Genomic DNA, 26,927 nt, shown 5'->3' on the forward strand with positions numbered 1-26,927 from the left:
CCCACCCCTCAGATTCTCCCCAGACCCCCCCCCCCCAGACCACCCCCCCCTGTTTACTGTATGCATCTATCCCCCTGATCACCTGTCAATCACCTGTCAATCACCCGTCAATCACCCGTCAATCACCCCCTGTCACTGCCACCCATCAATCAGCCCCTAACCTGCCCCTTGCGGGCAATCTGATCACCCCCCCACACCAATAGATCGCCCACAGATCCGACATCAGATCACCTCCCAAATCCATTGTTTACATCTATTCTCTCCTCTAAACACCCACTAATTACCCATCAATCACCCATCAATCACCCCCTATCACCACCTGTCACTTTTACCTATCAGATCAGACCCTAATCTGCCCCTTGCGGGCACCCAATCACCCGCCCACACGCTCAGATTGCCCTCTGACCCCCCCCTTATCAATTCACCAGTGCATTAATTACATCTGTTCTTCCCTGTAATAACCCACTGATCACCTGTCAATCACCTGCCAATCACCTATCACCCATCAATCACCCCCTGTCACCCCCTGTCACTGCCACCCATCAATCAGCCCCTAACCTGCCCCTTGCGGGCAATCTGATCACCCACCCACACCATTAGATCGCCCGCAAACCCGCCGTCAGATTACCTCCCAAATGTATCGTTTACATCTGTTATCTTCTCTAAACACCCACTAATTACCCATCAATCACCCATCAATCACCCCCTATCACCACCTGTCACTGTTACCTATCAGATCAGACCCTAATCTGCCCCTTGCGGGCACCCAATCACCCGCCCACACGCTCAGATTGCCCTCAGACCCCCCCCCCCTTATCAATTCGCCAGTGCATTAATTACATCTGTCCTTCCCTGTAATAACCCACTGATCACCTGTCAATCACCTGCCAATCACCTATCACCCATCAATCACCCCCTGTCACCCCCTGTCACTGCCACCCATCAATCAGCCCCTAACCTGCCCCTTGCGGGCAATCTGATCACCCACCCACACCAATAGATCGCCCGCAGATCCGACATCAGATCACCACCCAAGCGCAGTGTTTCCATCTATTCTCTACCCTAAACACCCACTAATTACCCATCAATCACCCCCTGTCACTGCTACCTATCAGATTAGACCCCTATCTGCCCCTAGGGCACTCAATCACCCGCCCACACCCTCAGAATGCCCTCAGACCCCAGCCCTGATCACCTCGCCAGTGCATTGCTTGCATCTATTCCCCCCTCTAATCACACCTTGAGACACCCATCAATCACCTCCTGTCACCCCCTAGCACACCTACCCATCAGATCAGGCCCCAACTTGCCCCGTGTGGGCTCCTGATCACTCGGCCAAACCCTCAGACCCCCTTCCGATCACCTCCCCAGTGCATTAATTGCATCTATTTTCCCCTCTAACCACCCCCTGAGACACCCATCAATCACCTCCTGTCACCGCCCTAGCACTCCTATCCATCAGATCAGGCCCAATACAACCTGTCATCTAAAAGGCCACCCTGCTTATGACCGGTTCCACAAAATTCGCCCCCTCATAGACCACCTGTCATCAAAATTTGCAGATGCTTATACCCCTGAACAGTCATTTTGAGACATTTGGTTTCCAGACTACTCACGGTTTTGGGCCTGTAAAATGCCAGGGCGGTATAGGAACCCCACAAGTGACCCCATTTTAGAAAAAAAAGACACCCCAAGGTATTATGTTAGGTGTATGACGAGTTCATAGAAGATTTTATTTTTTGTCAAAAGTTAGCGGAAATTAATTTTTATTGGTTTTTTTTCACAAAGTGTCATTTTTCACTAACTTGTGACAAAAAATAAAATCTTCTATGAACTCGCCATACACCTAACGGAATACCTTGGGGTGTCTTCTTTCTAAAATGGGGTCACTTGTGGGGTTCCTATACTGCCCTGGCATTTTAGGGGCCCTAAACCGCGAGGAGTAGTCTAGAAAACAAATGCTTCAAAATGACCTGTGAATAGGACGTTGGGCCCCTTAGCGCACCTAGGCTGCAAAAAAGTGTCACACATGTGGTACCGCCGTACTCAGGAAAAGTAGTATAATGTGTTTTGGGGTGTATTTTTACACATACCCATGCTGGGTGGGAGAAATTTCTATGTAAATGGACAATTGTGTGTAAAAAAATCAAACAATTGTCATTTACAGAGATATTTCTCCCACTTAGCATGGGTATGTGTAAAAATACACCCCAAAACGCATTATACTACTTCTCCTGAGTACAGCGGTACCACATGTGTGGCACTTTTTTACACCCTAAGTACGCTAAGGGGCCCAAAGTCCAATGAGTACCTTTAGGATTTCACAGGTCATTTTGCGACATTTGGTTTCAAGACTACTCCTCACGGTTTAGGGCCCCTAAAATGCCAGGGCAGTATAGGAACCCCACAAATGACCCCATTCTAGAAAGAAGACACCCAAAGGTATTCCGTACGGAGTATGGTGAGTTCATAGAAGATTTTATTTTTTGTCACAAGTTAGCGGAAAATGACACTTTGTGAAAAAAAACTTAAAATCAATTTCCGCTAACTTGTGACAAAAAAATAAAAACTTCTATGAACTCACCATACTCCTAACGGAATACCTTGGGGTGTCTTCTTTCTAAAATGGGGTCATTAGTGGGGTTCCTATACTGCCCTGGCATTTTAGGGGCCCTAAACCGTGAGGAGTAGTCTTGAAACAAAAATGACCTGTGAAATCCTAAAGGTACTCATTGGACTTTGGGCCCCTTAGTGCAGTTAGGGTGCAAAAAAGTGCCACACATGTGGTATCGCCGTACTCGGGAGAAGTAGTACAATGTGTTTTGGGGTGTATTTTTACACATACCCATGCTGGGTGGGAGAAATACCTCTGTAAATGACAATCTTTTGATTTTTTTACACACAATTGTCCATTTACAGAGGTATTTCTCCCACCCAGCATGGGTATGTGTAAAAATACACCCCAAAACACATTGTACTACTTCTCCCGAGTATGGCGATACCACATGTGTGGCACTTTTTTGCACCCTAACTGCGCTAAAGGGCCCAAAGTCCAATGAGTACCTTTAGGATATCACAGGTCATTTTGCGACATTTGGTTTCAAGACTACTCCTCACGGTTTAGGGCCCCTAAAATGCCAGGGCAGTATAGGAACCCCACAAATGACCCCATTTTAGAAAGAAGACACCCCAAGGTATTCCGTTAGGAGTATGGTGAGTTCATAGAAGATTTTATTTTTTGTCAAAAGTTAGCGGAAATTGATTTTAATTGTGTTTTTTCACAAAGTGTCATTTTCCGCTAACTTGTGACAAAAAATAAAATCTTCTATGAACTCGCCATACTCCTAACGGAATACCTTGGGGTGTCTTCTTTCTAAAATGGGGTCATTTGTGGGGTTCCTATACTGCCCTGGCATTTTAGGGGCCCTAAACCGTGAGGAGTAGTCTTGAAACGAAATTTCTCAAAATGACCTGTGAAATCCTAAAGGTACTCATTGGACTTTGGGCCCTTTAGCGCAGTTAGGGTGCAAAAAAGGGCCACACATGTGGTATCGCCGTACTCAGGAGAAGTAGTATAATGTGTTTTGTGGTGTATTTTTACACATACCCATGCTGAGTGGGAGAAATATCTCTGTAAATGGACAATTGTGTGTAAAAAAAATTAACAAATTGTCATTTACAGAGATATTTCTCCCACCCAGCATGGGTATGTGTAAAAATACACCCCAAAACACATTATACTACTTCTCCTGAGTACGGCAATACCACATGTGTGGCACTTTTTTGCAGCCTAACTGCGCTAAGGGGTCCAAAGTCCAATGAGCACCTTTAGGCTTTACAGGGGTGCTTACAATTTAGCACCCTCCAAAATGTCAGGACAGTAAACACACCCCACAAATGATCCCATTTTGGAAAGTAGACCCTTCAAGGTATTCAGAGAGGGGCATGGTGAGTCCGTGGCAGATTTCATTTTTTTTTGTCGCAAGTTAGAAGAAATGGAAACTTCTTTTTTTTTTTTTTTTTTTCTCACAAAGTGTCATTTTCCGCTTACTTGTGACAAAAAATAATATCTTCTATGAACTCACTATGCCTCTCAGTGAATACTTTGGGATGTCTTCTTTCCAAAATGGGGTCATTTGGGGGGTATTTATACTATCCTGGAATTCTAGCCCCTCATGAAACATGACAGGGGGTCAGAAAAGTCAGAGATGCTTGAAAATGGGAAAATTCACTTTTTGCACCATAGTTTGTAAACGCTATAACTTTTACCCAAACCAATAAATATACACTGAATGGTTTTTTTTTTATCAAAAACATGTTTGTCCACATTTTTCGCGCTGCATGTATACAGAAATTTTACTTTATTTGAAAACTGTCAGCACAGAAAGTTAAAAAAATCATTTTTTTGCCAAAATTCATGTCTTTTTTGCTGAATATAATAAAAAGTAAAAATCGCAGGAGCAATCAAATAGCACCAAAAGAAAGCTTTATTAGTGACAAGAAAAGGAGCCAAAATTCATTTAGGTGGTAGGTTGTATGAGCGAGCAATAAACCGTGAAAGCTGCAGTGGTCTGAATGGAAAAAAAGTGGCCGGTCCTTAAGGGGTAGAAAGCCCTAGGTCCTCAAGTGGTTAAACATAACATAAACCTGTGGGTTATCTGAAAGTAACCTAACCCTCAGATTGCCCCCATGCCTACCTATGCCTTACCCTAACTGCCCCAACCAACACCTAACATTACCCTCACACCTACTTCTAATACTAACTCCCACCAAAGCCTAACACTACCCTCCACCTATGCCTAACGCTAATTCTCCAATTGCACCTAGCACTAACATACCATCGCCACTAATTGAAACCAATATTTTGGTCCATCCACTGCTAAATCACATTGCTACTGGTACCACCGCCAAAACCGTTAATTCGAAATTCGATCCCTGTGCCATAATTATACAGCTGGCACAGTCATGTAATTATTTTCTATGGGGCGCTAAAATTACAAGCCAGAAGTGGGCACCATAAATACCTATCTCCACTTAGCACTACTTAGACCCATATAGAGTGACTGTGGGTAGTGCTGATTGACAGTACCAACTAATAAATCAGTGCTACTGAAAATTCACTATTATGTTACCAGTGTAAATTTCTGAAAGGGGTGGAATTATATTTTCCAGGCTTTTTCTGATGACTAAGCAGCAAAAATTAGTTGTGCGGGATGCTCATTCAGAGTCTGCGGAATTGACATTTCCGCATTTCCGATCGGTAATAAAAAATTGGAATTTCGCAGAAATCTTATTTACCACAACTCGGTAATGTTAGGCCACTCGGAAGCATTGGACCAATCAGAGAATGCAATTTTTTTCTACAAAAATCAGATTACCTTGGTCATTTTAGACCAATTACAAGATATTCTGTTTTTTGTCATTTTCTATTTCTCTAATGCAAAAAAATGACAAATAAAATACTCCTCGGAAATAAAAAAAACAGAAAATAAGAAAATTATACATCATCTTGGAGCCAAACTTTGACCCCTTTCCTCACGGTCAGCAGACACATGGCAGCCATTCAGCTAGCACCCCCTCCTGGGCCCCCCACCCCCCACTACAAAGCAGTTGCGGTGGCCATATTGGATTCATTCGCTGCTGGCTGCTGACTGTTAGTGAGAGCAGGTCAGACTTGCTGCAGATAGGTAGGGAAAGCATTAGCTAGGCCTGTGTTCTTGTTCTTCACTTGCTATGAAAGCACCCCAAACAGCCCTTTTGAGGGCTAGTACATCGGTCTCCTGTGTTTTTTTTTCGTGTGTGTGATACTCCACAACCCACCGACACCCAGAGCTGTGTGCACACTACTGCTGTTGCTACATTAAAGCAGTATTAAACTCTGACATAATATTCAATAATAATGTGTTTTCCTACTTTTTATATCCCATACAGTTATCATATTTGCTTGTGTACATAAGTATTATTTATTCATTTAGAAATTACAAGTTCCCAAAGTACAGTTTTATTTGCTCTGAAAGCTGCCATTGCATTTTATTCATAACTGGTGTATTTATATTGTATTGTATTCAGTTATGATTTCTGAGCAGTGTTTCAGTTCAGGACACAGTAGAAGAAGTTTGTGCACACAATCAGGGAATGTTTACATTCCTCTCTGCTACAATTAAGTAAACACAAGATAATGTTATCACCAGTTTGGATGCAGATCTCCCGGCAGGGAGCATTCTATTGAAAAAATAAGTCCTGTGTTTTAACCCTTTCAATGCTGCTCTGCTAAAACAAATTGTGGTAGTATATTATATGCTGTAAATAATCTTTTAGAGCAAAGAAGAAATGCTGGGTTTTATACCACTTTAACCTCCCTGGCGGTTTATTTATTTTGCCAGGGAGGCTGAAATGGGTTTTTTTTTAAATTAAAAAAAAAATATTTCATGCAGCCAACTGAAAGTTGGCTGCATGAAAGCCCACTAGAGGGCGCTCCGGAAGCGTACTTTCGATCGCCTCCGGCAATCGAAAGTAACAAGATAGGCCGCAATGAGCGGCCTATCTTGTTTCGCTTTCCTCGTCGCCATGGCGACGAGCGGAGTGACGTCATGGACGTCAGTCGACGTCCTGACGTCAGAGCCGCCCGATCCAGCCCCTAGCGCCGGCCGGAACTGTTTGTTCCGGCTGCGCTGGGCTCGGGCGGCTGGGGGGACCCTCTTTCGCCGCTGCACGCGGCGGATCGCCGCGGAGCGGCGGCGATCGGGCAGCACACGCGGCTGGCAAAGTGCCGGCTGCGTGTGCTGCTTTTTACAGAATGCAAATCGGCCCAGCAGGGCCTGAGTGGCGACCTCCGGCGGCATACCCCGAGCTCAGCTCGGGATTACCGCCAAGGAGGTTAAGCTGCAGGCAAAGTGCCACTCCAGTGCATTATTATTTCACTGTATTCTGATAGTACTATTTTTTTGGGTAGGACTTTTGGCATGGATCCCCCTCCGGCATGCCACAGTCCAGGCGTTAGACCCTTTGAAACAACTTTTCCATTACTTTGTGGCCCGAAACAGTCTTTGTGGGTTTTACATTTCACCTGCCCACTGAAGTCTATGGCGGTTCGCATGTTCGCAAACATTTGTGGAAGTTCGAGCCCACGAACAGAAAATTCTATGATGTTCACAACAACTCTATCCATGTCTACCTGTCAAATGACTTGTTGCTCCACCATTTAGCTACTTTATACCTTTTCTAGAGTATCCAATCCATTCCCCTCTTAAGATCACAGGAGAAGAGTACTCCCCAAGTGTTTCTCAACTCTGAGGCACTTATTCTATCATATGAACATGTATCATGTATCAAATGTATTATTGGATGTTATCAAGCAATACTTTAGCTATGTATGTATTTTTGTACTTGTGTTGCTGGGTGTTGCAGTTGTACTATATTGGAACAACATATGTACAGTATTTGTGGTCCTTACTAGTGTCTGCTTTGCACTCTCTAAAGTACCATGGAAGATGATGACCATGTATAAATAAAACATAATATAATAATAAATCACTAAAATCTGTCGAAGCAAGGTTGGCGGTGGTAGGAGAAATTCACCTTTGCATTAAAACTGCCAAATAAGCAAACCTTCACTTTTCATTTACAAAACAGTTTTTTTCCTTAGAGATTCTTTTGTAACTGCAATAGTCTATAATGTAATCTATATTGTGATATAGAAACCACAGCCACTTTTGGAGTATCCATTAAAGTCTAAATCTTTGCAATATGGCCATGGAGCAGGTTATTCATTGCATAGATCAGTGTTCCCCAACCCTGCCCTCAAGGCCCACCAACAGTGCATGTTTTGTGGAAATCCACAGAGGTAGTTAATCAGCTCTACTGAGACACTAATTACATCACCTGTGCATGTTTGTGGTTTCCTGCAAAACATGTACTGTTGGTGGGCCTTGAGGGCAGGGTTGGGGAACACTGATCTATGCAATGAATAACCTGCTCCATGGCCATATTGCAAAGATTTAGACTTTAATGGATACTCCAAAAGTGGCTGTGGTTTCTATATCACAATATAGATTACATTATACAGGGTTGGGGAACTGTGGCATAGATAATATCTTGAAATCACGTTTTCCATACATTGGACCTCGGATATTGCAATTTATATATTATTTAAATCAATACTGTATAATGGTTGTCATTTATATTATTTTATAAAATTATTTACAGAAATACATATGTTCATTGTAGGTGAAAGTTACTCAAACTACTGAAGGCTGTGAGAAGCCACAGTTAATTAAAACACTAAAAAAAGGAGATTACTTTGGAGAAAAGGCTCTTATTAGGTGAGTGATTTGGAATACTCCATTCCTACTTTGTAATGCATGATGTTCAGTATATGGTTGATCACAAATAAGAACACCATTAAAGTCAGTAGCGATAATAAAAATCTGGTTCTGTGCTCTGGTCTTTGGAGCGCATTTATTACAAACAAATGAACATTATGCCAATTAAAAAAGAGGAAATGTTCACAGGGACCATTCTCATTTTATTTAGTTCAGAGGATAACATGGGGTAGATGTAAAGTCTTCAATTTACAATTTTCTGGGGTCTCTGTTTTTTTTTTTTTTTTTTGTTTTTTTTACTTCAATTTTTTTTATTTGTCAATAAGAAGACAAAGCAACGAAGTACAACATATAGCAGTATGTAAGCACAAAGTGCACCTATAGTATACAGAAGAAGAGATATCAGTTTGAAAATACACCATTAAATGCAGTAAACATATATAGAATACAAGCAAACCGTATAAAGTGCTCTTTAATGTCCCCTCTGAAGATAAAAATACAGTTTTTTGGTTATAAACCTCCCCTTCCCCCTCCCTAACACCCACAAGTTCCTCTCTCCATGGACCCATGACCCACATTTTTTTTAGAATATACTCCACTGCACAAAGTGATGATTTTATTAGATACAAAGCAATGCTTATGGTTACAACAAAGCTGTAAACTAAGAGTACAAGTATCTAACCCAGACCCTGTTTCTGCATTAGTTCAGACAGATCCAAACCCACAGTAAGCTCTCTTACCCTGCACTATATAAGGCCCGGTTCACACTTGCGTTCCAGGTCCGGTTTCCCCAGACCCGGAACGCACCGTATACTGTACAAACGGACCCGGATGTGAATGGATACATTGTTATTCAATGTATCCATTCACACCCGTCTGTCTGTCAGGATCCGGATCCGGTCTGCGGTCCGGGCTGCGTTCAGGATTTTTCCAATATACACCATTTTTCCGGAACGCAGCTCCGGCCGCCGCACCTGACCCGGAACCTGACCATTTTCCCAGCACCATAGGAAGTGATGAGAAACGGAAGTCTCTCATCACACTGGCAATAGGAACGAGTGCTTACGGCACTCGTCCTTTGCCACATGGGGGCGGGTCCAGGCATGTACAGATGGGGGGGGGGGAGACGGCAGCGCTGACAGGACAACAGCCCAGGTATGTTTATTATTGTATTGTGGGCTGTTGTCCTATACTGTGTGCGCTGTGTCCCCCGCTCCCCGACTCCCCCCATGCCTGTCTGTGCTGCCGCACCTGTTTAAAGTACAGTATCGGCAATCCGGAAGTGTTACTTTCCGGATGCCGAACTGATACTTTTTTGTCCGCAACCTGACCGGATCCTGAAGGATCTGTACGGCCCCAGTACAGGAGCCGGACACCCCCCCCCCCCCCGGACGTACGGCCCGGTTTCACACAAAACGCAAGTGTGAACCGGGCCTAAGCCCTCCACAGCTATAGAAATTAGTTGGAGATCTAAAGGAGATAACTTTTCACTAGAGTCCTTTTCAAAGCTCTGGGGACTCATCATGTGATTTATCTTGTAAAAATGTACTAAAACTAATATTGCTTGTGATTTTTGTTTTTGAATTGTTTTAAACAAATTGTTAAAGGATAGAACATTTTCTTGGTTGTGTCATCCCTTTAATCAGTATTCAGAACAGTGTCTCCTTTCCCCGTTCCAGAATTTCCAAGCTTTGCTAGACTAACAGATACAAAACTGCACAATTACAAATAATAAACTGTAATGATTTTTTTTTTTTTGGGTGGGAAAACATTGGATTTCCATGGTTGGACTACCGTCTGCCAATGTTTGGGATAGATAATTGAGGTTTCACTGTTGTAGTTGTAATAAGTAACCACCTCTTAGTAAAATGAGAGAGTGGATTTCTATTTCTCTGTGGACAGAAGCAGAGAACATTTTCTTGTATTGTGCCAGCTTGCAGAAATGTAAGGAACGCAAAAAAAGAAAAGAAAAACACATTTTTAATGGCTAACTGAAAAGGTTGAATGTGTTTCATGGAAATGTGGTTTTGAAAAATGTAAATTATTCTATAAGACAAGGCTTGGTTCACACTTTTGTATGGGGAAACCATGAGTCAGATATTTTTACTATGACTAATGTGCTGAAACAGCATATGGTAATGACCTAACAGAGCATATGCTTTTTTAAATGGCATTCCCTGTCTAACATAACAGTAACAGGTGAGTGAACTAACTACTTACAAACCCAAGCGCTGAATCAACTGTGTGTGTGTGTGTGTGTGTGTGCGTGCGTGCGTGTGTGTGTGTGTGTGTGTGTGTGCGTGTGTGTGTGTGTGTGTGTTGTAAGAATCTATACATTGGTTGCTATTGGCAACAACACTACACATTCGTTCGGCACCATATCACAGGAAGTGTGATAACTTGACTCTCATCACAGCAAGCAGCATAGGAGATAGAACTTCTTAGGCGTCATCACAGTTTCAAGGAGTTTATTCAGTAAACACATATACAGATGCTCATCCCTACACAGCGAAGCAATTGTTCTGTAGTAAGTCCTCTTGCATTACAGCTCTTGGTTCCATTGCATGGCAACCAGGGTTTCTCTTATGTTCCATCTATACTATGCAGGGCCGGCCCTAGACTATTTGCCGCCTGAGGCAAAAAAAAAATTTCCGCCAACCCCCCCTGGTGGGGGGCACGCTCTGGGGGGCCGCCGAGCTGGAGGGGTAGCTGGCAGGACGGGGGTATTGGGCCTAGCGGCGGGGAGGGGGTCGTACCCCCCCCTCCCTCGCCTGGGTCCCCCGAACTGCGCTACCCTCCAGCCTTAAATACAAGCAGCCGCTATGTGTAAGAGGAACGGGCGGGGAGGACACTCACCTCTTCCCAGCGTGCGCTCCACTGACGTCACTTCCTGCAGCGTTGCAGGAAGTGACGTCAGTGGAACGCACGCTTGGAACGAGGAAGAGGTGAGTCCTCCCCGCCCGTGCCTCTTACACATAGCGGCTGCTTGTATTTAAGGCTGGAGGGGAGCGGAGCACGGGGGACCCAGGCGAGGGAGGGGGGGGTCCGACCCCCCTCCCCGCCGCTAGGCCCAATACCCCCGTCCTGCCAGCTACCCCTCCAGCTCGGCGGCCGGCTCCCCGCACCCACGGACGGGCGGGTGCCGCCCCTGGAATTTTGCCGCCTGAGGCAAAAGTTTCACCCCGCCTCATGAGCGGGCCGGCCCTGATACTATGTAGCCCGTAGGCCTATATACAGCATACAGTTAGATATTATGACAATACATTACAAATAAAAGTAAAGGGTGGAAGTCATCAGCCAGACCTCAGAAGAAGCAGCTTGTATTTAGAAGTGGCTCTCTGGAGCCCATCAGCTGCTTTAGTACCAACCACCAAAGAGTTAAATGTGACATCATCTGAGCAGGAACTCATCGCCTGCTATTGGCTGATAAAACCTTGTGATATAATGACAGGCACGGTCTTTACTGCGCATGCCCGAACTATCACCTAGTTCTAAGGACTGTCATCTTGTTCTAAAGAGTCCATTTGTTTAATGTTCTTATGAGAATATTTTCATAACAATGGCTCATATTTATGTTGTTCGTCGCCAGCTAGTCTGGCCTCAACACTGGATCAACTCTTGGCTGGGTTTGTGTAAGACACAAAACCATGTTCCAGTGTTTCTAGAAATGCTGCTTAAAGGGAGACTCTGCAAATCAAGTCTTTTAACTAAACTCAGTTAAAGTAACTGAGGCCTACGAATTCAATCATATAATACTTAAATTCTTACATGTATGTTGTGTGTGTGTGTGTGTGTGTGTGTGTGTATGTGTGTTGTGTGCTTAGTGTGTGTTTCTGTGTGTAGTAAGTGTATGTGAATAGTGTGTGTGTCTGTGTGTAGTGTGTGTATGTGTGTGTGCATCCGTGTGTGTGTGCGTGTGTGTGTGTGTGTGTGTGTGTGTGTGTGTGTGTGTGCGCACCCCCACGTGTGAACCACCCATGCACGCCCAAGCATGTATGTGTCTTATGCACTTCTCTTCCTTTTTCATTAGATTTTTATAGTTTTTTTATCATTTGGTACATAGTACAGTATATTTTAGTAGTGGTATATATAAAAACACAATTAATTTTCTTTTTTGTGTTGCACATAGTGATGATGTCAGATCGGCTAATATTATTGCAGATGATGATGACGGAGTGGAATGTTTAACAATGGATCGAGAGTAAGTACAGTTTCTTGAGTCCTTGTAACTATCTGCATTTTTATATATTCTGGTAAAGAAAGACGAAAATAAATGGACTTATGCAGGAGACCATATAGATAAGTATAAAATATATTTTATTACACAAAAATATTAATATAGACACACCTCTTAAAACCTGGGATTTTCTCCCGAATGGACCCAAAATGTATAGATGACCCAATGGCAAGCCTGTAAAGCAAACATGCAGGAGGATTTCATTGTTGATTTTGCACAGAAATTCAAACTCTTAAACTGGAAGTGAGTACGAGTAGCAATGCGTGATACAAATGAAGATGCAAAGTCTTTTAAGCTTATAAGCTTGTGGGCGACCAATCACAGGACGCTGGAAGTAGGAGTGGAAGTCCGCAACATATGCAGAACTCCGCATTGAATGTGGAAGTCCATGCCATGCTGGATATGGGCAAAACTGGGGCAGAAAGCCAGACCAGTGCAAGGCAGGCTCCAGGAAAATGGAGCCTATTATGAAACCGAACACACACCAAAACATATTGTATGTCTGCAAAATATGACCCCTATACCTGATGAGCTGCATGTAGAGAGCAGCCAGATAACAGAATGGGAAATGCAAAGATGTGCCAAGCAATTGCCAGGTACCACCCAGCTCCACCCATCTCTAAGGAGCACTGAACATGCCGCCGACACTGCAGGTGACCAAAAGTCTACATGATTAAGAAAAATATATACATGTAAACAAAATAAAAGGGGAAGCACAAAAGTAAACACTGCTGCCCAGGCGAGCCTGCCAATAAAGTGGGCAGAGAAGACGTAAGAAGAAAAGAAAGGAAAAAAAATGCTGCAGGAGTTTATAGAAAGTAGCATCAAAAATGTGATCCATTCATTGAGATCTGGAGGTTTAGTTGCTGACAAGTAATGAGTCCACCTGCATTCCTTCTGCAGAAGGATTTTGTCATTGTTGCTCCCTCTAGGATTAGGATGAACCCTCTTAAGCACCTGAAAACACAAACCTGCTAGTCTGCCGTTATTTTCAGCATTAAAGTGCCGCATCATGGGAGATGATTGCTCCTCACTGGTAATTTGAGCGTATGCTCATGAATCAGTCTGCGCAGAGTCCTGACGGTTGTTCACACATAGAACGCGCCACAGGCACATGTAAACAAATTTACCACCAAAACAGGACTACAATTGGCCAAATGTTTGGGTTTCAGAACCCTACCTTCAGACAGGGAAACCTGATCACCAATTCGAATATACCTGCATTAGGGGCACAGGTATATGACTGACACATTTGCAATATGTGAGAGGGTTCACTCGGCTATAATGGTTGTGTGAGCATGTGGCCCAAAGGCCCAAAGAAGAATACCAAACATGGGCAATCTGCCAAGAGGGAGCGTAAATTGGACTCTCTCAACAAAATCGGGAAATTATCCTCCATTATCTTTCTCAATTGGCACTGGTACTGGTGCAGTGAATCTGAGGAAAAATAGATCATTGTCACTCCCCCAGGCACAGGACGGCAAACAACAGGCATTTCTTTTTGGATGAAAGATGGGGTGGCTGGCTAAAAATGCAAACTTAGCAAGACTCAAAAATGGATGCTGAAGATACACTGTGCTCACAGCAGCAGACAAATCGTTCAGAGCCAGCAAAGAATGTAAAGCCAGGCACCAGTGTAAATTTCTGCAATGCTTTAATCCATCAGTACCTGCAGTTACAGCACACAAAGGAATCCTTTGGCCTCTTATGAAGCGGGGAGACCTGTGAAAGGCTGTCATGCTGTCATGTCATTTCTTGGAGTGCTGTAACTGTATGTACCTGGTAGTATTGAAGCATTGAAGACATTTACACTGGTACCTGGCTTAGTGGCTTTACACGCTTGCTCAACATCAAAGGCAACAGCCTTACCGGTACGCTATCCAGCTAACCAGGCCCATCTACATTGGTTGCATAGTGTGCCTCATGTATATTTTATTCTAGAAACAACTTATTTAGAGCTTTTCTTAATTCATTGAACTTCTCTTCTAATGCACAGATAGGAGGACTATGGTATTCCCTGCACTATCATAAAGAATGCTTCACATCACATCAAAGCCATTGACATGCTTACTCTGATATTGCTCTACAAAATACTAGCCATTGCTTTTAAACTATCACTGGGTGACTTCTGCTCACCCAGTTGGGGGACAGAGTTCCAACAAGTATGCAAGGCAGTGAAGGCACAGTATCTGAATGTACTTTTAAAGAGGTCTGAAGGACAACATTACTGGCTCACACTAATGTGTAATACAAGAACATATTTAGGAACACACCATGGCAAGCTGTTCAACAAACTCATTTGCATAGATAACAACTTTAGTTTTTTTTCTTTCTTTTTTTTAAACCTAGTGAAGAGGAAAACAGAGACTTCATCCAATTACACAGTAGGACTAGTACTATATCTACCTACAGTATGTTTATCTCATCATATCAGATGTCATGTTTGCCTTGAAATGAATTGATACATAATTCCTTTACAGCTAAAATAATCCAGCTAAATTAATTAAGCAGAGTACTTATGAACCAAATCAAAGGAATCAACCTGCTACTGTGGGGGTAATCCTTATCTGGCGTAATCATAACTAGATGGTAATGCTTACAGCATTGAACAAAATCCTGGTTCACTCATATCTGACTGGACATGCTGAAGGGTATGAAGAAAAAGGAATGCTCATGATATTGAAAAAGAGAAGGATAATCATTATCTCTAGATTTACAGTCCACGTAAGGTCTGACTGTTGTCAGGAGGCAGAGAATTGCAAGATGGTCATAAACCTTACCCTTGCTTCTTAGAAGCTGTAGAAGCTGTCCATAATTGTGACATCTGTTTGTACTCCTGTACAGTCTTGGTTCTCAACACATGGCACATGTACCCCAGGAGGTACTTACTTATGTTCGGCTCAGGGAGTACGTGAACTTGTTGCAGTCAATTCATTGTGGTAATTTTGAAATTGAAAAGTAATAAATTATATAGACACAAACCTAGATTACATTTTAGGTAATTAAAAGCAGAAGGTAGTGTTTGTAAAGCCTTCACATACCCCTAACAAATATATATGTGTCAAAGGGTACTTGCGATGATATTACTCACAACAGGGGCTACCTAGTAAACACTGTATGCCATAAAGTGGTACACACTGTAAAAATGTCAAACATTTCACTACAACATTGCGCTCTGCACATGGTGTTATGCTAAAACTACGCTGGTGCTTCCACCAAGTATATGAAAAGCATTGCGGTTTTACTCATCCTTTAGATAAAATCTGTGTTTATCCAAGAAAATAAATAATGTGTTTTTTGGATTTAATATGAATATTTTCATTTCTTCAGGACATTTAATCAGACAGTTGGAACATATGCTGAACTGCAGAAGTACCTTGAAGGTTATGTGGCAAACCTGACCTTAGACGATGAAAGAAGACATGCCAAGTAAGCCAGCAGCAGTACTTTTTTAGTTTAATGTACGCAATGGATATTTAAAAATTCTCTCCTGAAACATGTTTGTTTCATTGTTTTGGGGTAATCATTATAATTTTATAGACAGTGTTATTTAATTTTCCACTTTTAAATAACTATTAGATATCATCAACTAAATGATCTACCTGCATTTCAGGCTTTTAGGGTGCATATACATGCACAATGATTGTGTTTCGCAGAGATCAGGACTCGATGCCTCAGATGACAGTTTGAGGCTGAGTGTAGCCTAGCAACACACACTATGGAGAGGGAAGGAGGGATGATGGCATGTTGCATGAAAGAGCAAATTCCTGTGGGAGGGGTAAGGAGGGGAACAATGAGCTCGGCTAATTTGATCTGGCACTTTGGATCTTTCGGCAATGCATTGGGATGACTGTTTATAAGCTAGATTCTCGTCAGAAAAGGCCCCTGACTGCCCACCTATGCAGGGTTTAGACCAGCATGTGTACATATCTTTACATCACCACCCGATAGTATTTTTAAACAGGGGATATAGAAATCTAAAATACTGGTCAAACAGTGATTTTACCAATCTGAATCCACAAAGTCTTATTTTTTGCAATACTTTGCAACCAGACATTAGGTATCCTTGTTTTTAAATAATTGAACTCTTTGTATTCACAGTCTTTATAACATATCTTTATAACATACAGTATATAACATCCTTCCAGGGCCAGGCCGAGGCATAGGCTGGAGAGGCTCCAGCCTCAGGGCGCAGTGTAGGAGGGGGCGCAAAATTCATTCAGCTGTCATTCCTAATTGTGTTTGAAGCAGAAAGAAATAAGAAAAGGGGATACATGGCAGTGACTGCAAGCCAGATAACTAGATATTAAGGTGTTGGGGAGGTTGTGGGCCCTGTGGCGCCTCTTAGTCTAATAACAATCAGTGTTTGATGGCTCGGGTGGCAGGGATGGAGGGGCGCAATTTGGTGTCTCAGCCTTGGGCGCTGGAGGACCTTGTCCCAGCTCTGCATCCTTCTCTGGGATCTTGTCAGTTTTACTACTTTTGTATTTTTTTATTCAAAGTAAAACATTATTTCATAATCATATTCAAAACATGAACAAAAAATAAATAAAAATGAAAGACTGAACAATTTTCAAAGCTATGAAAAAAACCATGTTGTACAATTTAACACTAGGGTGTAAATATGCAAAATATATTTCTCAGTACAAATATAGTACCTTTGCGCCAGTGGCGTAGCAATAGGGGTTGCAGAGGTAGTGACCGCATCGGGGCCCTTGAGTCAGAGGGGCCCAAAGGGGCCCTCTCTCAAGTACAATATTAGCTCTCTATTGGTCCTGTGGTAGTAATAATCACTTGTATAGATGTTTTAAATAATAGTATTCATTAACAAACAGTTTCCCATCCCCTACTTGCACCTCTGACACTGTGGAAATCCTTGGCAGGTTTTGGTGCGCCGTATCAATTGTTATGTATTGCTTGGGGGGCCCCATGTAAAACTCGCACTGGGGCCCAGAGCTCCTTAGCTACGCCACTGCTTTGTGCCAATTAAGGAAAGAATGATGGTAGATCAACATTGAACAGTAGAACCCCTATTATCTGGCACCAACGGGAATTGACTAGGTCTAGCTAAAAAACAGTTCTATATCCCACACTGTAAACTAATATTAATATACTGTATTCATGTGGAAATACAGTAAATAAAAACAAAGTAAGACAAAAGATAGACTTAACCCATTGTAACAGAAGTTTATTACTGTGTAAAGAGGTGTAAAAGTACATGTATGCATCCTGCACAGCCAGAATTTGTTTCTGGTTGCTTGAGAATTATAGTAAACTGGATAAGGGGGGAGGGGGTTAATGTATATGGTCAGAACACTTCAATGCTGCATCCAATACCTATACGTATATTGTTACCAATGTTTAATTTAGTGTAGAATTTATCTAGGTAAAGACCCCTCTCTAAACACAGTATAAAAGTTGTTTTGCAAACAAGAATATATGTTTTCTTTTTCTGTTTTTTTTCTCTTTCTCTCTTTTTTTTTTTTTTTAAGAAAATCTGTAGATACAGGGCTTGACAGAACTGTGTCACTGGAAATGATACAGATGAAGGAAAGAGTATCAAGATTTTCTGCTTCAACACCATTTAATGAGCTAGAGATTATCACGACATTAGGTGTTGGTGGATTTGGACGAGTAGAGCTTGTAAGTTATTTGAATGTTAGAAAATGTACAATTGTTGGCTACAAAAAACAATATAAAACATACATGACATTGGAAGACATGCAAACTGCTGAATAAGGTGTCTCTAACGTGCCTCGCCGGCCCGACGCTGCCCCTCCCATGTTCCATGGCCCCCCCTACCACCAGTGCCTAGTGCACTATGCATTATCTGTCTGCCACTGCCTCCGGGCTCCTCCATCCATACACACGCCCCACATGGTTTGGACAGAGGACAACGCCCAGAACTAGCCCGGAGGCAACGGCGGATGCGTAGAGTCAATGTATAGCCCACTGGGCACCGAGGGGAACATGAAACATTAGGGGGACAGTGTCAGGGGTTTTGTTGCGTTTCATGCTTGTCCCGATATCGCTTGTCATTACCATGCACACCCGACTAACCACGACAGCCTGACATCTTACAGCACCTCTGACCAATTAATGCGACCAATTGGTCACATCGTCGATCGGACATTCACTTGGCAGCACCAATTTAATCGAATCGGATGGTCAATCAGCTGCCAAGTCATCTGATGTATGACCACCTATAGTCTACTAACAGGTAGATGAGGACACCAGTATTGTACATGCTGGCCATTCTATTTGTGCATTTTCAGCAGAACATGTATGCCAATGCTAAAACCTTTAGGAATAAGAGGAGAACTGGAAAGGAGAAAAGGGTGCAACTAAGTGGAGCCAATAATACTTATTAGTGCTGAAATAGGAGTTGTAGAGTTTGAAGTCATAACTGGGCCTCTGTGGGCAAAGCAGGTGATCAGGAGATCAGCAGGCATCTTATATCTTATAGATGTCTGTAGAAAGAATCGTTAATTGGACACCTAGGAGGTGTTATGGGTTCCTGATGCGTTACTAGTATCCGATCAGCTACAGAAGAAGCCAATTGGATACAAGGTAGAGAAGGAACAGAGGAGCATATCGTCTATTTTGTAGATGATCGGCTACAATAGCGGTAATTTTGGTGCCATGGGGGAGGTTTGTGTTTGGCACTTGGAGGGGGGAAGGAGTTTATATTAGGCAATCGGTGCGGAGGTTAGGTTTAGATACTAGGAGGGAAGGGTTCATGTTAGAAAGGATGCTGTGTAAGTGCTTAGTAAAATATTGGTAGCGTAAATTACTGATATTATTACTAGAACGCCACCTGGCACCCAACCTTTGCGGCAGTACTGAAAAACATACTCCCTGTGGGGCATTGCTTTAGCTACTGCATCTGCTCTTGGTATTATATTATTATAGTGGTTAATATTACCACTGTTTTCCATATCATCATTTATTAACTGTTTACTATTCATATTTCTCACTGTGGTGGACACCCTAATGGCCCATACTCACAAGCTACTTTTGTAGCTTGTCGCTAGCACACGGGAGCGTGTGCGCGACAGTTCAGCGACAGCTCGTCGCCAGATCCCTCCGCATACACACCGCGGAAGAGGGACTAGGGATGCGACAGAAGCTGTCACCGATGTACCTCCCCCCCGCCGGAAAATCAGTGCACCAGCTATTATGTTGCTGTCGCTAGTTCGCATACACACACAGACTAGTGACAGTTGCGGCGAAGTTGCGGCGGCAACTGTCGCCAGGCGATTGACCGCGCCAATCGCCTGGCGAAAGCAGCGACGAGCGACGGTTCGGGGCACGCGCGCCATACTCACGGGCGACCTGTCGCCGCATGCCACGTGGTTGCGGCGACAATTGTAGCCCGTGAGTATGGGCCATAAGATCTCAGGCAGCCATAAAAGTAGAATGTGACTCAGGGGTATTAGAGGTACCCTAAGAGATCAAACAAGATCAACAAAACAGTTGTACTTAAATTCTATTTCAATTTGACTAAATGCTCAATTCACAAAGCAGTAATGCATGTGTTAAAGCAAAATAATTAAATTATAGACTGAGTATTTATTCAAATGTTAGAGCTGTCAATGTTCAAGTGACTTAAAATACCAACTTGTGTGTGGTAAATACAGAGAAAAAAAGATATAGAAGGATAAGTAGAGAGCAAGAGCATGCCTTGTGGGACACACATTCATATGAAAATTGATTACTTACGTATTAAGCCGTCCAGCAGAACAGCTCAGCTGTTGGGACTGAAAAGGAGCTGATTCGTCTGCATTCCAGTTCCAGCAGCAGGGAGGGCAGTGAAGAGGCTCAGAGTGGACAGCAGTGACAAATATCTTATCTCTGATTTAATCTTTTCAGCAGAGGGAGCTCATTTGATAGCCTGCATGCACCTCTGTCTGATCTGCACACAGGCTATCAAATGACCACCTCCTGCTGAAGAGATAAAAGAGTTGTCACCGCTGTCCGCTCTGAGCCTCTTTCTGCTTATTCACTACCTTCCCCCTGATTCTTCTTGAATGCCACATAGCATTCAAAGTTACTCTGTCTTTTTCTTAGACAGTTAGGGAAAGATCGGCACAGACGTCTAAGCAGCTGTTCTGGACCCGGCCTGGCCAGCTGAAGAACAGGAGGGATTTCAAGAGTCTGAAAGGTACTCACTGCTGCAGAGCAACAGCGGCATGAGTGTTACATTAAACTGCTGTTGCCAGTCGGATCAGCTGTTTGAGTAACTTTGAATGCTATGCAGCGCAGCTGTGGCCAGATTTGCACTGCCAATGGAGTGGAGCAGCTGTTTCAAGATGAAACAGGAAGAAACAAAAAGATTAAGAAAAATACATCTTTACATCACTAACAATACTCTCTATTGCATTCTTGAGTGCACAAGTATAACAGCAAATTCAAACGATATCATACTGTTATTTCCCATGCACTTGAGTTAGATACCACATGACTCTTTAATACAGGGGCAGGATATTTTTTATTCAGGGTGCTATGCAGGTGCTGGATTGTGCCAAGGCAAAACATGGGTGTGTCCATGCACTGGAAAGTGTGAATGCTAATGAAAGGTCATGGGCAGGGCCAAATGTACATGAATTTAGCAGGTGTGTAATTCATAGACAGTGAACATCAACAGCACTATGTAGCCACCCCCGCCCCCAGTATAGGTAGCCAGATGTCCCATAAGTATAAGCCCCTTCCCTAGGATTGGTGGACAGATGTGCTCTCAGTATAGGTAGCCAGGTATAGGTGCGCCCAGTATAGGTAGTAAGGCATAGGTGACCCCAGTAAAGATAGCCAGATATAGGTGCCCCAGTGTACATAGCCTGATATAGGTGCCCCTGTATAGATAGCCTGATGTAGGTGCCCCCAGTATAATTAGCCAGGTATAGGTACCTCCAGTATAGCTAGCCAAGTATAGGTACCCTGGCATAGGTGACCCCGGTATAGGAAGCCAGGTATAAGTGTCCCCAATATAGGTAGCCAGGTATAGGTTCCCCAGTATAGGTAGTCAGGTATAGGTTCCTCCAGTATAGCTAGCCAAGTATAGGGGCCCCCAGTATAGGTAGCCTGGTATAGGTGCCTCCAGTATAGGTAGCCAGGTATAGGTGCCCCCAGTATAGGTAGCCTGGTAAAGGTGTCCCCAGTATAGGTAGCCAAGTACAGGTGCCCTAAGTATAGGTAGCCTGGTATAGGTGCCTCCAGTATAGGTAGCCAGGTATAGGTGCCCCAGTATAGCTAGCAAGATATAGCTGCCTCCAGTATAGATAGCCAGGTATAGGTGCCCCCAGTATAGCCAGCAAGCTATAGGTGCTCCCAGTATAGGTAGCCTGGTATAGGTACCCCCAGTATAGGTAGCCTGGTGTAGGTGCCCCCAGTATAGGTAGCCAGGTATAGGTGCCTCCAGTATAGCCAGCAAGGTATAGGTGCTCCCAGTATAGGTAGCCTGGTATATGTACCCCCAGTATAAGTAGCCCGTTATAGGTGCCCCCAGTATAGGTAGCCAGGTATAGGTGCCTCCAGTATAGGTAGCCAGGTATAGGTGCCCCCAGTATAGCTAGCAAGATATAGCTGCCCCAGTATAGATAGCCAGGTATGGGTGCCCCCAGCATAGGTAGCCAGTTATAGGTGCCTCCAGTATAACCAGCAAGGTATAGGTGCTCCCAGTATAGGTAGCCATGTATAGGTGCCTCCAGTATAGCCAGCAAGGTATAGGTGCCTCCAGTATAGCCAGCAAGGTATAGGTGCTCCCAGAATAGGTAGCCTGGTATAGGTACCCCCAGTATAGGTAGCCAGGTTTAGTTGCCTCCAGTATAGGTAGCCAGGCGGGGGGGGGGGGGGGGGCGTATGCAAAGATTGTTACGGTACTTACATTGCCAGGATCCATACACTGCATGTATTTACTTCCTGGTCTCCTGTATTCCATCTCATTGTAACAGCACCCACTGGAGGAGGTTAATATATTGCACAAAAACTATTACATCATTCTTTAAAAAACAGCATTAAGTTTACTCTATGAAAATATAGTGTTCTTTTATGCTTTATTGTTACAAAATTAGTTATATAATCAAAATGCAACTATATTCAATGTATGTGATATGTATTCAATGTATGTAATACAATGTTTTAGGGGGAAAAAAAACAGCATTAAGTAAAAACTTTTATGAATTGAGACTTTGACAATGTTATCTAGCTCTTGGTATCTAGAAGTACCTCAAGTGAGTACACACATTCTGTGTGAATGGAGCCCAAGGAATGATGTGAGGCAAATGTAAGCGTTTGGGTGAATTTGATTTAACTTGCCATCCTTATGCCTTTCAACTGACAGTGACTGCATCCCAAGCAGACCCTGAGCAAGCATTTAGATCTGGTGTTTCTGACAAAAATCTGTCAAGATTAGCCGCATACTTGTTTCAGGTGTGTGATTCAGACACTACTGATGCCAGAAAGATCAGCAGGATAGCCAGGCAACTAATATTAGGGCTGGTTCAGACGGACGCTTGCAGAGCGTTTACTGCCAGCGTTCGGGGCTTGGCGTTAAACGCTCCCATTCAAGTGTATGGGAGAGTTTGTACCAAACTTTTACGCGCGTTTGCACGAACGCAGCGTTCGGGTCCCGATTTTCACTGTCGTTCAAGGAGCCCCTGGAAGCTACATGTTGCTTCCAGGGGCGGTTAACCGCGACGGGTAATGTCCCCCTAGTGGAAGAAAAAACGCGACCGCATCCGAACGCAATGCGAACGCTGCTGAAAGCCCGAACGGATTGCCGCCGCGACGCCAACGAACGCGACGCCTCCAAACGTCCGTCTGAACCAGCCCTTATTTAAAAGGAAATAAATATAGGAGTCTCTCATCTCGGGTTTCCTTTTAATTGTAAGAAGATTAGATTCTATAAAGCTGATGATGCCAGAAAGCCTGTATGTTTAACCACCCTGGCGTTCTGATTAAATCGCCAGGGTGGCTGCGGGAGGGTTTTTTTTAAATAAAAAAAAAACTATTTCATGCAGCCAACTGAAAGTTGGCTGCATGAAAGCCCACTAGAGGGCGCTCCGGAGGCGTTCTTCCGATCGCCTCCGGCGCCCATAATAAACAAGGAAGGCCGCAATGAGCGGCCTTCCTTGTTTTGCTTACATCGTCGCCATAGCGACGAGCGGAGTGACGTCATGGACGTCAGCCGACGTCCTGACGTCAGCCGCCTCCGATCCAGCCCTTAGCGCTGGCCGGAACTGTTTGTTCCGGCTACGCTGGGCTCGGGCGGCTGGGGGGACCCTCTTTCGCCGCTGCACGCGGCGGATCGCCGCGCTGCAGCGGCGATCAGGCAGCACACGCGGCTGGCAAAGTGCCGGCTGCGTGTGCTGCTTTTTATTTCATTAAAATCGGCCCAGCAGGGCCTGAGCGGCAGCCGCTGGCGGTGTTGGACGAGCTGAGCTCGTCCAGACCGCTCAGCTGGTTAAGTAGAACTCCAGACCTGTTTTAGTTTACGATACAGTGGGAAAGGTTTATACTTTGCCAGGCTTATTTCTGTCCTAACAAAATCATTTTAAAAACAAACATTTCTTTGGCTGTGGTTATGTATGCATATGATTTATTATTTTTTTTTTTTATTTTAATGTGTGGGACGAGTGTCAACTGTAAAGATAATAATTAGCAATAATGGTTAGCAAATGATGTTCTTGCCTTTGCAGGTAAAAGTAAAAAATGACAACGTAACATTTGCTTTGAAATGTATAAAGAAGAGGCACATTGTGGATAACAGGCAGCAGGAACATATCCACTCGGAAAAGAATATTCTACAAGAAGCTTGCTCTCCATTTGTAGTAAAGTATGTTCTATTTAATCCCAGTTTGCCTATTTGTATGTTAGTATTGGGTACACTTACAGAACAAGAACAGCTAACATAGCAGCTGGTTTTCCTAAGAGGAACCCCATACTTAAAGCAGCTTGGTAAGACATGTCCCACTGCACTGCCAACCTAAGAACTACGGCTATGTGAAAAGGGACATTGCATGGGAAGAAATATAAAAAAAATAATAATAATTGTCAAGTTTTCATAGATTTTCTATCCTATCCACAACATTACCTTTTATCTTTATATACAATGCAGTTTGAATGAAGATACAACATTGATCTGTACAAAATGTATGTATGTACAAAAACCTGTTAATTGCACACACATCTATGCTTCATTTATGGATGTTGGGATGTTGCTGTTTTTTATGCTTTGTGAATAGGTAAGGGGTCTTTAAAAAACAGACCTCCCCATTTATTCACTTGGTAGGTGTGGCGATCTGGCTTATCACCTCATCAAATGGTATATTCACTAAACCTTGTTAAACTTCACATGCGCAGGTAGTGCATGTTAGGTTTACCACCAGGATATAAACAGGTGCAGTTCACCAAAATAAGTATCTTAACCACTTGAGGACCCACGCTTTACCCCCCCCTTAAGGACCAGCGCTGTATTCTGTGATCTGTGCTGGGTAGGCTCTACAGCCCCCAGCACAGATCAGGTAGCAGGCAGAGCGACCAGATCGCCCCCCTTTTTTCCCCACTAGGGGGATGATGTGTAGGGGGGGTCTGATCACTCCTGCTGCCTGAGGTTTGCGGGGGGGGCACCTCAAAACCCCCCTCCGCGGCGACATTCCCCCCTCCCTCTCCTCCCTCCCTTCCCCTCGGAGATCAGAGGCTGCACAGGAACGTATCTGTCCTGTGCAGCCTCTAACAGGCTCCTGCCTGTCATGTGACAGCGATCCCCGGCCGCTGATTGGCCGGGAAACGCTGATCTGGTACAACGCTGCTACTGTTAGCAGCGTTGTACTAATGTAAACAAAGCGGATTATTTCCGCTTGTGTTTACATTTAGCCTGCGAGCCGCGATTGGCGGCCCGCATGCTATTCACGGAGCCCCCCGCCGTGAATTGACAGGAAGCAGCTGCTCGCGCGAGCGGCTGCTTCCTGATTAATTAGCCTGCAGCCGGCGATGCAGAACTGCGTCGCTGGTCCTGCAGCTGCCACTTTGCCGACGCGCGTAAGTATGCAACTTTTTATTTCTTTCACAGCTTGGATTTTCTTTAAGAGTCTGTGCACAATGTGTAACCATTACACATTAATATTTATCGGTGATCGATGCAAGTATGTGTAACTAATAACATTAGCCCATTACAATATTTTTGGGTCTATACCACAGACAATTTGCACATAATGATTTATGTTAGCCTATTTATATGACCAGTAGGTCTATTAGTGTGTTGTCTGGGAAGTATGTTGTGAAGTGATAGGACCAAAACTTTGACTCGTGTTTATAAATCCAGACACAATTCACAGGATCCTGTGTGCTTGCCGATTATCTCCAGATTGATGAATTGTAGTAAATTCTGCTTGTTTCTAAATGCTATGTTCTAATTTTGCCTAAATTTATTGTTTTCAGATTATACAGAACTTTTAAAGATTCCAAATATGTATATATGCTGCTTGAAGCCTGTCTTGGGGGAGAACTTTGGAGTCTATTGAGAGACAGGTAAACACATTTTTTAAATACTTACAAGTAATTGTTTACTGTACTTATTTGCATAATATGTTGCATTTTTATTATTAATAATTATAAAACCATTGTCATCACTAACAGAAGTATTACAACAAGCCCCAAGGCCCCCAAGAAAACGTGTTATGGGGTTTCCTCATACTTGTGCCTGGGACCCCCTTATACCCACTGCTTGTATCCTGGGTCCACCTTATACCTTCCTCCTGCTCATGGCCAGTCACACACACCTTCCTCCCTTCCTAACTTGCAGAGTAAGCACTTTAGATCAGTGTAATAATTATCTGCTCAGGTACAACAGTAGGTCTCCTCCTCTTCCCTGCAGCTACACGCTCTATGCTGCATATCCGGCTCTTGATGAACATTAGCGGATGGATAAATAGCAGGAGGTATAAAGCATAGAGTGATTGGCTGCTGGGTAGAAGAAGAGATCTGACACAGCCCTGTAGCAGGTAAATATTAAAAAGCTCCACTGTGGTTACTGTGCAGAAGAGGGAAGAGAATCAGGCCTCCATAATCTCTCCCCCATGGAGTCGTAAGGGTTGTGAAGCTATTGTTATGCCACTGACCACTAACACAGAAACCGTGTAGAAGTTTTCATATTATTTATAATTAGGTTTTTATCCACTTTTTATTTGTGGCAAAAAAAGTAAAGTTGTGTCCAGCTGTGGAAATAATGAGACTCAGGCTTGAGTTCTAAAATGGGTCCACCACTCTCTACCTCACTAAGCTGCTGCAGGGAAACTGAGAACCACTAACCCTGTAACTAACGTCATATGCTTGGATGATGGTGATAACTGGCAAGTGGCCAATGGGAGCAG

At 43.6% G+C, this 26,927-nt stretch overlaps 1 protein-coding gene across 6 annotated transcripts in view; it reads left to right on the top strand.

Moving 5' to 3' along the window:
* Positions 1 to 26,927, top strand: part of PRKG2 (protein kinase cGMP-dependent 2) — a 203,659-nt gene that overhangs the window by 143,030 nt on the left and 33,702 nt on the right. For 5 of the 6 annotated variants that reach the window (XR_011020470.1, XM_068233649.1, XM_068233648.1 and 2 more), the window contains 6 exons: positions 8,227 to 8,321; positions 12,451 to 12,522; positions 15,889 to 15,987; positions 18,051 to 18,201; positions 24,255 to 24,391; positions 25,996 to 26,085. Coding sequence is in view for 5 of the 6 variants with exons in the window: in XM_068233649.1 (XP_068089750.1) it covers positions 8,227 to 8,321; positions 12,451 to 12,522; positions 15,889 to 15,987; positions 18,051 to 18,201; positions 24,255 to 24,391; positions 25,996 to 26,085 (644 nt within the window). In the remaining variant the exon portion in view is untranslated. Of the gene's footprint in view, positions 1 to 8,226; positions 8,322 to 12,450; positions 12,523 to 15,888; positions 15,988 to 16,269; positions 16,337 to 18,050; positions 18,202 to 24,254; positions 24,392 to 25,995; positions 26,086 to 26,927 lie in introns of those variants that run through there. The other variant, XM_068233652.1, reaches the window with a different exon arrangement.

This window comes from Hyperolius riggenbachi, chromosome 1 (assembly GCF_040937935.1).
Source record: "Hyperolius riggenbachi isolate aHypRig1 chromosome 1, aHypRig1.pri, whole genome shotgun sequence".
NCBI classification, from domain to species: Eukaryota; Metazoa; Chordata; class Amphibia; order Anura; family Hyperoliidae; genus Hyperolius; species Hyperolius riggenbachi.